The sequence below is a fragment of the Eublepharis macularius genome, chromosome 2, assembly GCF_028583425.1.
Source record: "Eublepharis macularius isolate TG4126 chromosome 2, MPM_Emac_v1.0, whole genome shotgun sequence".
NCBI lineage: Eukaryota > Metazoa > Chordata > Lepidosauria > Squamata > Eublepharidae > Eublepharis > Eublepharis macularius.
Window position 1 is genome coordinate 153,703,653 of NC_072791.1, and position 13,982 is coordinate 153,717,634.

The 13,982-nt window shown below is 49.9% G+C and overlaps 1 protein-coding gene across 1 annotated transcript in view; it reads right to left on the reverse strand.

Annotated features, from left to right (window-relative positions):
• The window catches only part of SPEG (striated muscle enriched protein kinase), a 147,665-nt gene extending 133,683 nt beyond the window's left edge, over positions 1 to 13,982 (reverse strand). The window contains exon 1 of the mRNA XM_054970456.1: positions 13,435 to 13,982. Coding sequence (XP_054826431.1) covers positions 13,435 to 13,861 — 427 coding nt within the window. The 5' untranslated portion in view covers positions 13,862 to 13,982. The remainder of the gene's footprint in view (positions 1 to 13,434) is intronic.

Sequence of the window (13,982 nt, forward strand, 5' to 3'; positions counted from 1 at the left end):
TCCCGCATGGCGATGCTGCCCTTGATATGGGGGTCACAGAGGGAGACCATTTGGTACGGCACCTCATGGTGCAGAGGATGCAAGTGCTCGGCCACGCACGCCTGCATCCTCCTCACAAAGTCCCTGACCCTGGGGAGCAGCTCTTGCTTGTGCTCGAGCCCCTTGGCCAGGAACTGGTTGAGCCCATGGATCAGGGGGATGACCTGACCCAGGCTGGCCTCGTAGGAGCACAAGAGCTTGGTGGCCTCCTTAAAGGGTTTCAACAACCGGGACATCTGGGCAAGGTCTCTCCATTCCATGGAGCTGAGGCTGAGCTCCTCTCCCTTCCTCAGAACGTCCAGTGATGACAGGATGTCCTGCAACAGGCCCTTCTGCTCCGCCAGACGACTTACCATGTTGTAGGTGGAGTTCCAGCGGGTGGGCAGGTCCTGATAGAGGTGGTGCTTGGGGTCCCCCTCCCCCTGCCTCTGGAGCAGCTCGCGGGAAAAGTTCATGCTGCGGGAGAAGTGGGAAGTGATGCACCAGCAGCTGTCCAGCAGTTTGCGCATCCACAAAGTTCCCTCATTCCAGCTGGCCCTCAGCTTGCTCCCTAGCCTGAGAACATCCCTCATGACCAGGTGCAGCTTCTGCGCCATGCACACCAGGCCTGGGAGGGATGTCTCTTTCAGGGCTGCTAACATGTTGCTTCCTGCGTCCATGAAGCCATGGACAAACCCTCCCCCACCCCTGGCCATCCACTCCCTCAGAGCTGCCTTTATTGTGGCGGCGATGTTCTTCCCAGTATGAACATCGTCCATCCCCCGGGCCTGGAGAAGAACTACCCTGTAGCCTGGTGTCAAGCCTGGGGCGGCAGAGGTCCTCTGGTTGCCACCAGTGGGCGGTGATGCCAAGGTAGCCATGATGGCAGCCGCTCCAGAGGTCTGCCATGAAGTGTATGGTATGGCCTTTGGCAGCTGACAGCTCCACGAACACCATGTCTTGCACAGGACTCCATGTCTTGCACGGTGTGCTGTGACAGCATGGAGAAACATGGGGCAAAATGCTGAAGCAGCCTGTGGAAGCCCACACTCTCCACAACGGATAGGGGGAATCCTTGTAGGGCAATCGTCTCTGCCACGACGCGAATGCCCGTCTCCTGAACCCTTGATCTCACCCTTTTCAGCAGCACTATCCCTGACCCTGAGGGAACAACCTCTGCAAGGGCGGCCTGCTTGACCGTTCCACTCCCACCGCCAGCAGCCTCGGGGCAAGGCTTCTTGCTTGGGGTGGATTCTGGTGACCCTTCCGCTGATCCCTGTTCAGAGGAGCTGGTAGCCCTCTTTCTCCCCCTGCTGGATGTTTCACTGGGTGAGGACGGAGACCACAGGCTCGGGTGGTGCGTCAACTCAGGACCGTTGACAACAGGTGCTTCGGGTCATTGCCCCTGCACACCAGGCCATCACAGACACGGCACTGCACCACATGGGGGTTATTCGGAAGGGCCCGAAAGTGTCTCCACACAGAGAGGTTGAAACGTGGCCCACTAACTGTTCCAGGGGAAGGAGGATGAAGGGTTATAGGCTGCGCTGCAGAACTGGCACTGGAAGCCAGAGTAAGGGGTGGACTGCAGACAGAGACAGCACCGAGAGTTTGGGATGGGGACGTGATGGATGTTTCATCGAACCCCAAACATTCCTCTATGGATCCCTCGCCCTCCTCTTCCTCCCCAAAAAGTTTAAAGAGATCCTCTTCCCCCAGCGGCAAGACCTCTTTGGCCTCCTCCACAGCCCCCTCAGATGAATCTTGGGGAGCAGGAGTTTCTGCTGCCCCTGAGCCCTGCCCAGTACTGCTTCCTGCGGGGCAACCAGGACAATCTTTGCACTTTCCCCCACGACCACCCTTAGCCCCCGCCCAAAGCTTCATTGTGCCAGCAAACAAGAATTAAAGACGAAAGAACAGAAGAGAGCCCTCAGCCGAGGTGCCCACTGAGCAAGGACCCAGGGCCTGGCAGCAGCCCTGGAACCAGAGGGAGGGGCTAGAGCCCTAGCCCAGCACTCCTAGATACCTGACCAGATCAGGCACTGATAATAATGTGAGCTCTCAGCCGAGGCGCCCACTGAGCTTGGCCTCAGGGCCTGGCAGCAGCCCTGGAACCAGAAGGAGGGGGTAGAGCCCTAGCCCAGCACTCCCAGAGACCTGATCAGATCAGGCACTGATAATAATGTGAGCCCTCAGCCAAGGTGCCCACTGAGCTTGGTCCCAGGGCCTGGCAGCAGCCCTGGAACCAGAGGGAGGGGCTAGAGCCCTAGCCCAGCACTCCTAGATACCTGACCAGATCAGGCACTGATAATAATCACTGTGAGCCCTAGCCAAGGTGCCCACTGAGCTTGGTCCCAGGGCCTGGCAGCAGCCCTGGAACCAGAGGGAGGGGCTAGAGCCCTAGCCCAGCACTCCTAGATACCTGACCAGATCAGTCACTGATAATAATCACAGTGAACCCTCAGCCGGGGGTGCCCACTGAGCAAGGACCCAGGGCCTGGCAGCAACCCTGGAACCAGAGGGAGGGGCTAGAGCCCTAGCCCAGCACTCCTAGATACCTGACCAGATCAGTCACTAATAATAATCACAGTGAGCCCTCAGCCGAGGTGCCCACTGAGCTTGGCCCCAGGGTCTGGCAGCAGCCCTGGAACCAGAGGGAGGGGCTAGAGCCCTAGCCCAGCACTCCCAGATGCCTGACCAGATCAGGCACTGATAATAATCACAGTGAGCCCTCAGCCGAGGTGCCCACTGAGCTTGGCCCCAGGGTCTGGCAGCAGCCCTGGAACCAGAGGGAGGGGCTAGAGCCCTAGCCCAGCACTCCCAGATGCCTGACCAGATCAGGCACTGATAATAATCACAGTGAGCCCTCAGCCGAGGTGCCCACTGAGCTTGGCCCCAGGGTCTGGCAGCAGCCCTGGAACCAGAGGGAGGGGCTAGAGCCCTAGCCCAGCACTCCCAGATGCCTGACCAGATCAGGCACTGATAATAATCACAGTGAGCCCTCAGCCGAGGTGCCCACTGAGCTTGGCCCCAAGGCCTGGCAGCAGCCCTGGAACCAGCGGGAGGGGCTAGAACCCTGGCCCAGCACTCCCAGATACCTGACCAGATCAGGCACTAATAAAAATCACTGTGAGCAATCAGCCGAGGTGCCCACTGAGCAAGGACCCAGGGCCTGGCAGCAGCCCTGGAACCAGAGGGAGGGGCTAGAGCCCTAGCCCAGCACTCCCAGAAATCTGACAAGATCAGGCACTAATAATAATCACTGTGAGCCCTCAGCCGAGATGCCCACTGAGCTTGGCCCCAAGGCCTGGCAACAGCCATGGAACCAGAGGGAGGGGCTAGAGCCCTAGCCTAGCACTCCCAGATACCTGACCAGATCAGGCACTGATAATAATCACAGTGAGCCCTCAGCCGAGGTGCCCACTGAGCTTGGACCCAGGGCCTGGCAGCAACCCTGGAACCAGCGGGAGGGGCTAGAGTCCTAGCCCAGGACTCCCAGATACCTGACCAGATCAGGCACTGATCATAATCACTGTGAGCCCTCAGCCGAGGTGCCCACTGAGCTTGGACCCAGGGCCTGGCAGCAACCCTGGAACCAGAGGGAGGGGCTAGAGCCCTAGCCCAGCACTCCCAGATACCTGACCAGATCAGGCACTAATAATAATCAATGTGAGCCCTCTGCTGAGGTGCCCACTGAGCTTGGCCCCAGGGCCTAGCAGCAGCCCTGGAACCAGAGGAGATAGATCTCTATCCCACCCACACAAAAAACTCAATTTCCAACGCACTCTCCCTGTCTCTCTCCCAAAATGCTAGCAACAGCTCTCTCCCACTCCACTGCCTGCTGAAACTGAAAGCCAGAGCTTGGAGCACACTTCCTTTTATAACCAAAGGTCCCATAGAGCAACACAGGAGGTCTGTGGCTGTGGTCAGAACTGCCTAACAAGGTTTGCAGGGATGAGATTGGAGTTTCCATGGCTACAGGACACCCCCTCCCCCTCCCTCCCCCCTGGTCTCTGCTCCCATGTAACCAATTGTAACCAATTTGGAGCTCCACACTTGGAAGGAATACCTGCCCATCAAGCTAAATTGGTCTTAGAGTGGGGTTTCCAGGGCAACAGACAGAGTTCAAGCAGTCCCTGCCTCCATTGCCAAGGGAATTGATTGAAGGCGCCTGACTGTCTGGCTTCACGAACAGTGGATGAACGCACAAACGAGGCTTCTGACGACCACTTGTTCATTTAAAATTGTGCCTCACGAACAGCTTGCTTGCAAACAGCCAATTGGGCTGTTCGTGCTTTCTTTCGTATTGCTGTTCATGCCCACCTCTAGTACTGAGACACCATCTGACAGCTGTGGTCAGAATGTGAACAAATTGAAACAACCTGACAAGAAGGAAGAGATGCTGAATGGGAAGGTGGAAATATTGAAGGACATTGCACTCCCCACTTTTGATGAGTTCAGTTCACCCTTGCAGACTCAGTTTAGAGACTAGGAGTTATACTGGATCCTGCACTGCTGTTAGAGAAGCAAGTTAAAGCAGCTGCAAAAAAATACCTTCTTCAAGCTCAGTCTAGCTTGGAAGATGGCCCCCACCCATGACAAGGCCAGTCGGGCCACCTGGATTCACACACTGGTAACATTGAAACTAGATTACTGTAATGCACTTTGCATAGGTTTTCCCTCAGAGTCAACTTAATTGGAATCCGCCCTGAGCCTGCTGATGCGGGGAGGACAGAATACAAATTGAATAAAATAAATAAATAAACTTAGATACTCCAGTTGATGCAGAACACGGCTCAGGTTTTATCAAGAGCTAGATGGAGCATGCATATTACTCCTATTCTGCAGTCAATCCATTGGCTGCCCATCAGTTACCGGGCTCAGTTCAAGTTTTTGGCTATCACATACAAAGCCCTTTATGGTCTTGTTCCCTCATATCTACAGGACCACCCCTCTCTCTATGTTCCGCCACAGTAGCTTTGCTCATCTGAATGGGGCCTTCTGCAGGTGCCATCCAGCGCATGGGCAAAATCAACAGCTGCCCATACATGAGCTTTCTTTCTGGTGACCCCCCCCCTCCACCTTATGAAATGACCTACCAAAGAGGTGAGGAAAGCTCCCACTCGCCTTGCTTTCCACAAGCTATGCAAAACCAAATAATTCAAAAGGGCTTTTTGACTCAGATAGGCATGCTGTATTATAAAGAAGTGGTTTCAAAGGGATAGGGACTGTAGACTATTATGTACTGTCTGTTGCTGTAAGTATGAGCCTACGGAGTAGTTTCTGGGGTGTTTAGTATGCCAGGTTTCAAATCGCTTAGGCTCTGTTTCAGCTCTGTATTGGATCTCTGCTTGTTTTCAAAATTTTGCAAGTTTGCACGTGTTTATTAAATGGCTTGGCTGTTAATTGTATTGATTCCCACTATATAATCTGCCTTGAGTCTCAGTGAGAAAGGCAGGCTATAAATAATGTAAATAAATATAAATAAAGGATATTTTTACTCATGCATCTCTGTCAGGCTCAGCCAGGTCTCTGCAGAAACAAACAGTTCAGCTTTCCTTCTTCTACTATGCTGACAGAACTCACTCCACCACGGTGCTATTCAATAACATCCATGACCGTTCCAGCTATGTGTTGTTCAGAAAAGGGCAATTCCATATACTTTTCCAGACGCTGAGAGGTGGGAGGCAAATGCTCATCTAGATAGCAAAATCAGGGAGAGTGATGTTTCTAAATGACGGTAGGTAACGTGATCGTTTTCCCTTTTTTCCTGCAGCAGGCTTCCTTCCTGTCCTTGTTTCCTCTGAAAAAGTTTCTTTCAAAGGAGAAGCATTTATGGCTACCTCTCCTCCAAGAGAGGCCCAGGCAACCTAAAGTATGCCTGCCATACATACTGTCAAAACATGACCAACTTCGAAGATCATTTGTAGTAATAGTGTTTAGATAGAAGACAGATCAATATGGGTAGCCGAGTTAGCCTGTCTGTAGCAGTAGAAAAGAGCAAGAGTCCAGCAGCACCTATAACACTAACAACATTTGTGACAGGGTATGAGCTTTCGTGAGTCACAGCTCACTTCTTCAGAAAGAAGAGATCTGATGGATATGGAATATTTCTCAATATAAGTTTTCTTTTTTACTTTTACCCTGCCTGCTGTCTATATCAATTTAATGCTGTGAAATAGCTGTGTTTTGTTGCTGCACAATTAACTCTGCTATTCAGGCTCTAACAAGATGTAAAACTCCACAATATCCCAATATAAGTTGCATGACGGTTAGCAGATACTTCTTCCCCACTTGTTGTTTTAAACGTGTACTCCTATGAGCTAACTGTGCTTCATGTTGCCTAATGTCAGCCCTAGAATTGCTTATGTTCAGTTTCAGCAGTTCTTCAACTTTGTGACCGTTTCCACACGGCTTACCTTCTTCCGGAAAACAGCGTCTTCACGCACGAAATCGCACGGGAAGATGCTGTTATCACACGAGAAGACCCTGTTATCGAGGAAGACAGCGTCTTCTCGTGCGATTTCGCGCGATAACAGCATCTTCCTAGCACAATTTCGTGCACGAAGATGCTGTTTTCCAGAAGAAGGTAAGCCGTGCGGAAATGGCCTGTATTGGATCTCCAGTTAAAATGATCAGGTGGTAGGTGACATGAAAGACCTCAGCCTGAGACCCTGGAGAACTGCTGCAGTTCTGAGTAGACGGTACTGATCTTAATAGACCCATGGTCTGACTCAGAATAAAGTCGCTTAATGTGTTTGGCTCTAGTGTGACGCTGTTTGAGATGTGTTCATGTGCTTCTTTCCATCACTTTCTCGAGAAAGTCTGTAGGTAAGGATCAAAGCTTTTCATAGGGTAAGCTTGTGCTTTTTCACTGAGTGATGATGACTCCATACAGAGCTCCTTCCATAATTGGCTAGATGTCTGAGATCCTTTCCATTTGAGGGGCTCCAGCAAGGGGGAAGGAAATGGTATAACGTGGGTGAAACCTCTGAGAAGCATGTGTCTCTTTCCCATCTGCTCCTTTGGAGGTGTGATTAAGAAAGATGCCGCTCTGGGACATTATGGGTACTTGTCACATTGCCTCTCACATTTCTCACCATTTTTGTTGTTAGTAGTACTCCGAGTCCTTACCTTCATTTTCTGAAAGCCAGATTTTTGTATCCCAGTCTCTCACTTTGCTTTTACCTCACCAAGCTATAGCCAGTGAAAGTTAACTACTTCTGATGAATTTGCTGGGACACTGTGCATTCTTCCTTATGCCACTGGGTCCTTTCGAAAGGACTTGTTCCCCTCACACAGACACCAGTACAAATATATACTGTGTGCATTGTGTGTGAGGGGGAGGTCTCGGATGACTCTTGAACTCCTTTGCAGAGGGACCTCTGGATTCTACATGCAGGCTTCCTCATGACCACCAGGCAATGGAGAGAGCGGACTGCTGCGAACAGAATGTGCTTCCCTCTCTGTATGGCTTTAGTTATTTTAGTTATTTGGTGTGGAGAGGTTTCTTTTGGCTGAATCTGAGATGAGAGGATTAGAAATCCTCTCTGAAGGAACCTCGACTGTTTCTGACTAAACGTATCGATTGGCTCTTTCTCACCCCTGAATCATTGGAGGAGGCCTTTGATAAGTTTGCAATGTGGGCTCTTCCTGACTGTTCTGGTCAATAGGTGTGGAAAGGAATGAGCGTGGAAGGGTGATATTAGTGCAGCATTCAAGCCACCATGAGATATTCATTGGTCTTTTTCCTGCATGGCTAATATGGGGATATTGTTGGCAATGGCATACAACATGATGATTAGTGGATAGTGGCAGAGTTTCTCGGGACATCATAGAAGTGTCTGTCAGAGCTGCTAGTTTAACTTGCATCTCTGCCACCATTTTTTTACTTTGCTATGTAAAATACGTGGGGCTGAGACTATGGCCTGTTGACGCTAGTGCTGGAATAACAGTCATTGAAGTCTATCAGGATCAGGGGCTGACCCTGTCCATCTACAGCCAGTGTGATGTACTGCTTCAAGTGCTGGGAGACTGAGGTTCGAATCCCCACTCTGCCATGGAAGTTGGCTGAATGACCTTGGGCCAGTCAAACTCTCAGCCTAACCTACTTCACAGGATTGTTGTGAGGATAAAATAGAGGTGAGGAGAGCAAAGCTGTAGGCTGCATTGAATCCCCATTTAGCAGAAAAGTGAGGTATAAATAAATAAATATTATATATATACACACACAGTGTAGCCATTCCTGACTTCACTGTATTCTCTGTCCATCTTTTGTTTTCATGTAGGAAATGAGGTAAGAGGGCTTGTCAAGACTCAGCTGCTCACATATGCAAATACCTCATAGACCGTAGCAGCAAAAAGCCAAAGAATGCTGTCATACCATAAAGACTATTCATTGTTTTTTCTGCAGCATGAGCTTTGGCAAAAGAAGCAGCTGCTTCATCAGACCCCTAAAGAGAAACATGAATCTGAAGTAAGTTTTAGTCTGCCAAAGCAGAGCTGACCACAAGCATGAAGCCTGGCATTCAGTTTGCATGCCAGACAAGTTAGCAAACTAGTCAGCATTAACAAAAACTCAGAGTAAAGTTAGCAGTATGAAAGGTAGGGTGGGGGGTGTTAATGCCTGAAAACAAGGAAACACAGTTCTCAGCAATGCCGGCCACTGGCAGCAGCAGGAAAGCCTGCTTGAACACTGCAGCCCTGGGTGTCTCTCCAGCTAAGCCCAATGAGAGCCAAACTACAAGTGACGCCTGACACAGGTTGGACACTTGTCAGCTTCCCTCAAGTTTTGATGGGAAATGTAGGCATCCTGGTCTTGCAGCTGTAATGGAGAGCCAAGCTGTAAAACCAGGACGCCTACATTTCCCATCAAAACTTGAGGTAGGCTGACAAGTGTCCAACCTGTGTAAGGTGTAGCTTGGTTCTGAAAGTGGCTGCTTTGTTGTTTGCACACTGCATTACAATTGACAAATATTAATAAGAATAAGCGGGAGGAAATAGGCTTTTTAAAAAATAGCCCTCAAATGTTAATTCCATGTGCCTACCTTATTTTCACACAATTGTTAAATACCTGCCTACCCTAAAGTTTGTAGCAGCCATTTATCTCACCTCACAGAGGCTACTGTGGTGAGCAACATGTAACTACTTCCGGGTAGATTTGCAGGGTCCAGAACAGCAGCCGCCTCATGAGCTGATTTACATGTTTGTCCAGCTCACAATTCTTTTCTGTGGTAGAGGGAAAGGTTAAAAGAGTCTGTATCTTTCTTCACAAGGCGTGCCACGGAATGCATAACATGACAACACCATGAAGAGGCCTATGTGCTCAGAGGCCAAAACAGAGCGGGGTGGGGAGCAGATGTCACTGTGTGGGTAGTGTCATGTTAGTATGAGGTGCAGGGGTGGGGGAACCCATTCCTTTACCACAGAAAGCGGACTGTCTCAGACATGTACGTGAGATTGAAGTAGTCTTGTACTTATGAAGTGCTAGTATTCATAGAACCAGAAGCTTCAGCCCAAGACACAAAGCTTTTGCCCCTTAGTGGTCAGAGAAGGCCAAGGAAAAAAGAACAAAACTCCCTCCCCCTTTTACAGCTTGAACATGTAAACATATGAAGGCATCACTCAGTGAGACAAGCTATTAGCCCAGTATTGACAACTTTGATTGGCAGCAATGATCCATGTGGATATCCATACCAGCCTTCTCAGGAATTGGACCGTGCAGGTAAAGCATATTCTAACTATGCAAAGCTATGTCTCCTCACCCTTTTTCCTTAGCCACATGGAGTTGTACAGGATTTGAACCCAGGCCCTTGTGTACCCATAGCAAGAATCATGTGCCTAGAAGACTAACAAACGTCATACAGCTTAGACCACAGCTGGCATCCTGATCAGTGGGTTGCTATATACAATCTCTCTGCATTTGGGAAACAAACATTACGTCTTAGATGTTTCTTGGATGCTTTTGATCCTTCACAATGAGAATGACTCTTGGCTTGTGCACTGATTCTCTGCCAAGCAGTCCCTAAGGAGCATGCCCTGAACTTGTTGTGGACCCAGACATTTGGTTCTCATTGGGGAAGGGGGTGGAAACCATGTAGGGACAGTGGTACAATCATGTGTCCATCTCAAACAACTTAGCCACTAGAGGGTGTGGCTAGGAGAGCGCATATGCATGGTATTAATGAACTTTGACAGTTCTACAGGGACTACCCAGTCTCTCCAAGGGCTCTAAAACAAGTGTGGAGACTGAATTCCCATGTGCCTCTTAAAAATGCTTCTGTCAGGTTTTTGAATGGATTGATGGCCATGCAGGAAGGTTGACTTACATTCTTTACAATACAGGTGTGAATTCATTCTAGAAATGGGCTAAGTAGAAGGGTGTAGTGGTTAAGAGCACGGGACTCTAATCTGGAGAGCCGGGTTTGATTCCCCACTCCTCCATGAAGCCAGTTGGGTGACCTTGGGCAAGTCACAGTTCTCTGGAGCTCTCTCAGCCCCACCCACCTCACAGGGTGATTGTTGTGGGGTAATAATAACACTTTGTAAACCGCTCTGAGTGGGCATTAAGTTGTCCTGAAGGGCGGTATATAAATCAAATGTTATTATTATTATTAGCTGCTTAGGGATCATGGCATAGAAGCAGACTTGCAAGACTCTCCACACAAACAATTACCAAGAAGCTCTTGTTAAAAGTGTTTGCTAAACTGATGCATTTTCAAGCCCAGCAGTATTTCTGTCACTCTATGACATGACCTCCCCCTCCTTGGTAGAATTAATGCTAAAGCCATTTCCAAATCACAGCTGCCATTTGATTCCATGCTGGGAACACAATCCAGAAATTCCCGACACACCTGGAAAACATATGTGAGATTCTCCCCTGGGCTGGGAGTGGAGTACACCCAAGGCTTGTTTGCTTCCGTGCCCTCCCTGGCACACCAAAAACAAGGGCTGCCAAGTCTGGAGACTGAGCCCTACGAGGAAAGGTTGAGGGCCTTGGGAATGTTTAGTTTGGAGAAGAGGAGATTGAGCGGGGACATGATTGCTCTCTTTAAATATTTGAAAGGCTGTCATTTGGAGGAGGGCAAGGAGCTGTTCCAGTTGGCAGCAGAGGGTAGGACCCGAAGCAACAGGCTTAAATTACATGCAGAAAGGTACCGGCTGGATATTAGGAAAAACTTTTTCACGGTCAGAGTTGTTCAAAAGTGGAATCAGCTGCCTGGGGAGGTGGTGAGCTCCCCCTCACTGGCCGTTGTCAAGAAGAGGCTGGATGAATCTTTGTCAGGGATGCCTTAGGCTGATCCTGCACTGGGCAGGGGGTTGGACTAGGTGGTCTGTGTGGCCCCTCCCAACTCTTGTGATTCTGTGAAGTCAAGGCCCTGCAAGAGTTCTTCCACCTTGAACACCGGAAGTTTTCCAGATATGGCTTATCTTGCCATTGAAGTGGCTGGGGAAACAACATCTGTCAGCATCATAAGATTACAGGAAGGGTCCCTGAGACTAGGCCCAGCAACCCCAACCTTAACCCTAAATCTGAGGACAAAGTTACTTGGGAAGCTCAAGTTATCCAGATGTGTTAACTGGCCCTAAAAAGTTGTAGGGGAAATCTGGATTTGGGCCATAGCACTGGGGAAGGGAGGAGTTAACTCTCTGCTAACCTGAAGGGATTTAAATCCCAGTAAAGAAAAAATGCAGGAATACTATGGATACCTGTGCTTTTTTTCATTCCAAGATTTAAAGCAGCCCAGGGGATCATCAGCAAATGGATAAACGAGACCAGGAGGAAGTTCAAATTCTCCCTTGCTGCCGGACCATGGCTCTGAGTCATATCACCTCCCCACGGCTGCATTTCAAGGGCCAAAACCACCTCTAGAGCTGCTGTCACCATCTCCAACATCACGTGCAGTTTGGCCCTAAGCAGAGATCACAGAAGTGGGACACAGAGAAATGGAATATCTTGGCTCCATCCCATCAGATGATCCCAACTGATGGGCTGACCCTCTGCACTGTGTTTCTCCTTCCATCTTAATAGAGGGCCCATTTGAGCCAGAACCAGCCCCCCCCCATTGCATCGAGAGCAATGATGAAGATGGCACAGAGGCCCTTTGTTTTTGGCCGTTTCCCCCCCCCCACACACACACACAGTCCAAATAACATGCCTTGTTCTGAACCTCTTTATCATGAGTGAGGGACAGGCAAAAGATTCAGATGGTGTGCCATAAACTGACCTATGTGGCGGGGTGTAGGAGGGGTGTGAAGAGTTTTAATTTCCTGAAAGGACTCAGCTTTCAGATGCTCAGAATTGCTGTGCTCACATGTGGTGCCAGGGGGCTGGGGAAGATAGTCCTGGCCAACGCCCCTGGTCTGCCATGTTTTGTGTTGGTGCTAACTCATACCTGTTGGTACTATCTCTTCCACACAAAACAACATACTTAAATCTCCTGCTTCCAATGTCTATGACTCTAATGACTCAGGACATCCAGTGGGTGAAGTATCAACAGTGCCAAAAATCCCGACTAGAGAGATGCCGGCGTTTGAGTGCTCTTATAAGACTTGCACCCTAAACCCTGTATGTGTGAGAGCAGGCAGCGGCAGGCAGAGGGCTGGTAATGGGGTTGCCATGATCCACCAGGTAAAGGTTCTCACACTACTGATGCACAATCTGAGGCACCATATGACAACACATCATATTACTTGCCACCTTCCATGAGCCCCCAAGGTGACCAAGGTTCCCAGCAAACCTGGGAGGCATTCTGCACATGTTCTGAAGCGCTTCATACCTGGCCACTGATGAGGCACAAATTCAAACAAAGCTCTCATACATTTTGCAGCCCCCAGCACAATACTCAGTAATCCTGTGAAAGTAAAAGAAACTTTTCATGGGTCAAATGCTTATGAGATAATAAGGCTAAGTTCCTATCCCAGCTGCCCTATGCCTTAACCTGTGACAGAGAGCTGCCCTGTGTGTGAGTGATTAACTATATTCAGAAAACTTTTAGAAGGAGACGCGCCAAAGCACAAACCTGCCTGCAAACTAGCCACTTGGAAGCTCTGCCTCCTTAATCTCAGTCAATGTGCTTACTCATTGAGGAATGAAATGCACCCTGTGCATGGTCAGAGGCATCTCATCATTGTTTCACAGCTTCTAGGTCTGTACATTTACCTGAGAAACAGATTCCAATCCAGAACAGAGCCTGGGCTCTTACTAAGCTCTGCTAAGTACTGATCAGACACAATCAGATCTGAAGATCTGGGGCCACATCTGGGAAGAGTAGCAATTACTGTTTCCCTTTGGGAACCTTATTGCTGATGGTGGATACAAAGATTACTCTTCAGACACCAGGTAGACTTTCAGTGCATGCACGCACATTGCCCACCACTGCACCCAGCTGGCCCTGTGACCCACATTGTCCATACCTTCCATGTCTGTGACTGTCACCGTGGCACTAGTGACAGCTTCACCATGCTCATTCTTCGCTATGCAAGAGTAGACCCCACCATCCGTCCCTTTGCTGTTGCGGATCCAGAAGCTGCCATACTCCTCTTCCTCTTTTTCTTCTTCCTCAGCAGGGGCAACAGGTACCTTCTCTTTGTACCAGCTCAGATGTGGCTGGGGGCTGCCAGTCACGACTACCCTTAGAAGAATATTGTGGCCAATGCTGGTAGCTGTGTCCTTCAACTCCTGCAGGAAGACTGGGGCGGCAGGGATCCCTTCTTCCGCTGCAACTTTGGCTCTCTTAGGGGGGATGGCAGGACTTGGGGGGGCTCTCCCCAGGCCACGCCCTATCCCCCCAGCCTCTTCTGTGGCCCGGTTGAGGTTGTTCAGTCCCTGAGCTTTCTTCATGCTTGGGGCCTGATCACTCAGTAGCTGTTACAGAGTTTGTTGCTGCAGTTCTGTTCCTTGCCTGGGCTCTGCGCTCCCACCAGCCACAGGGCCCAGCAAAGCCCCCCAAGCAGACGTTTCC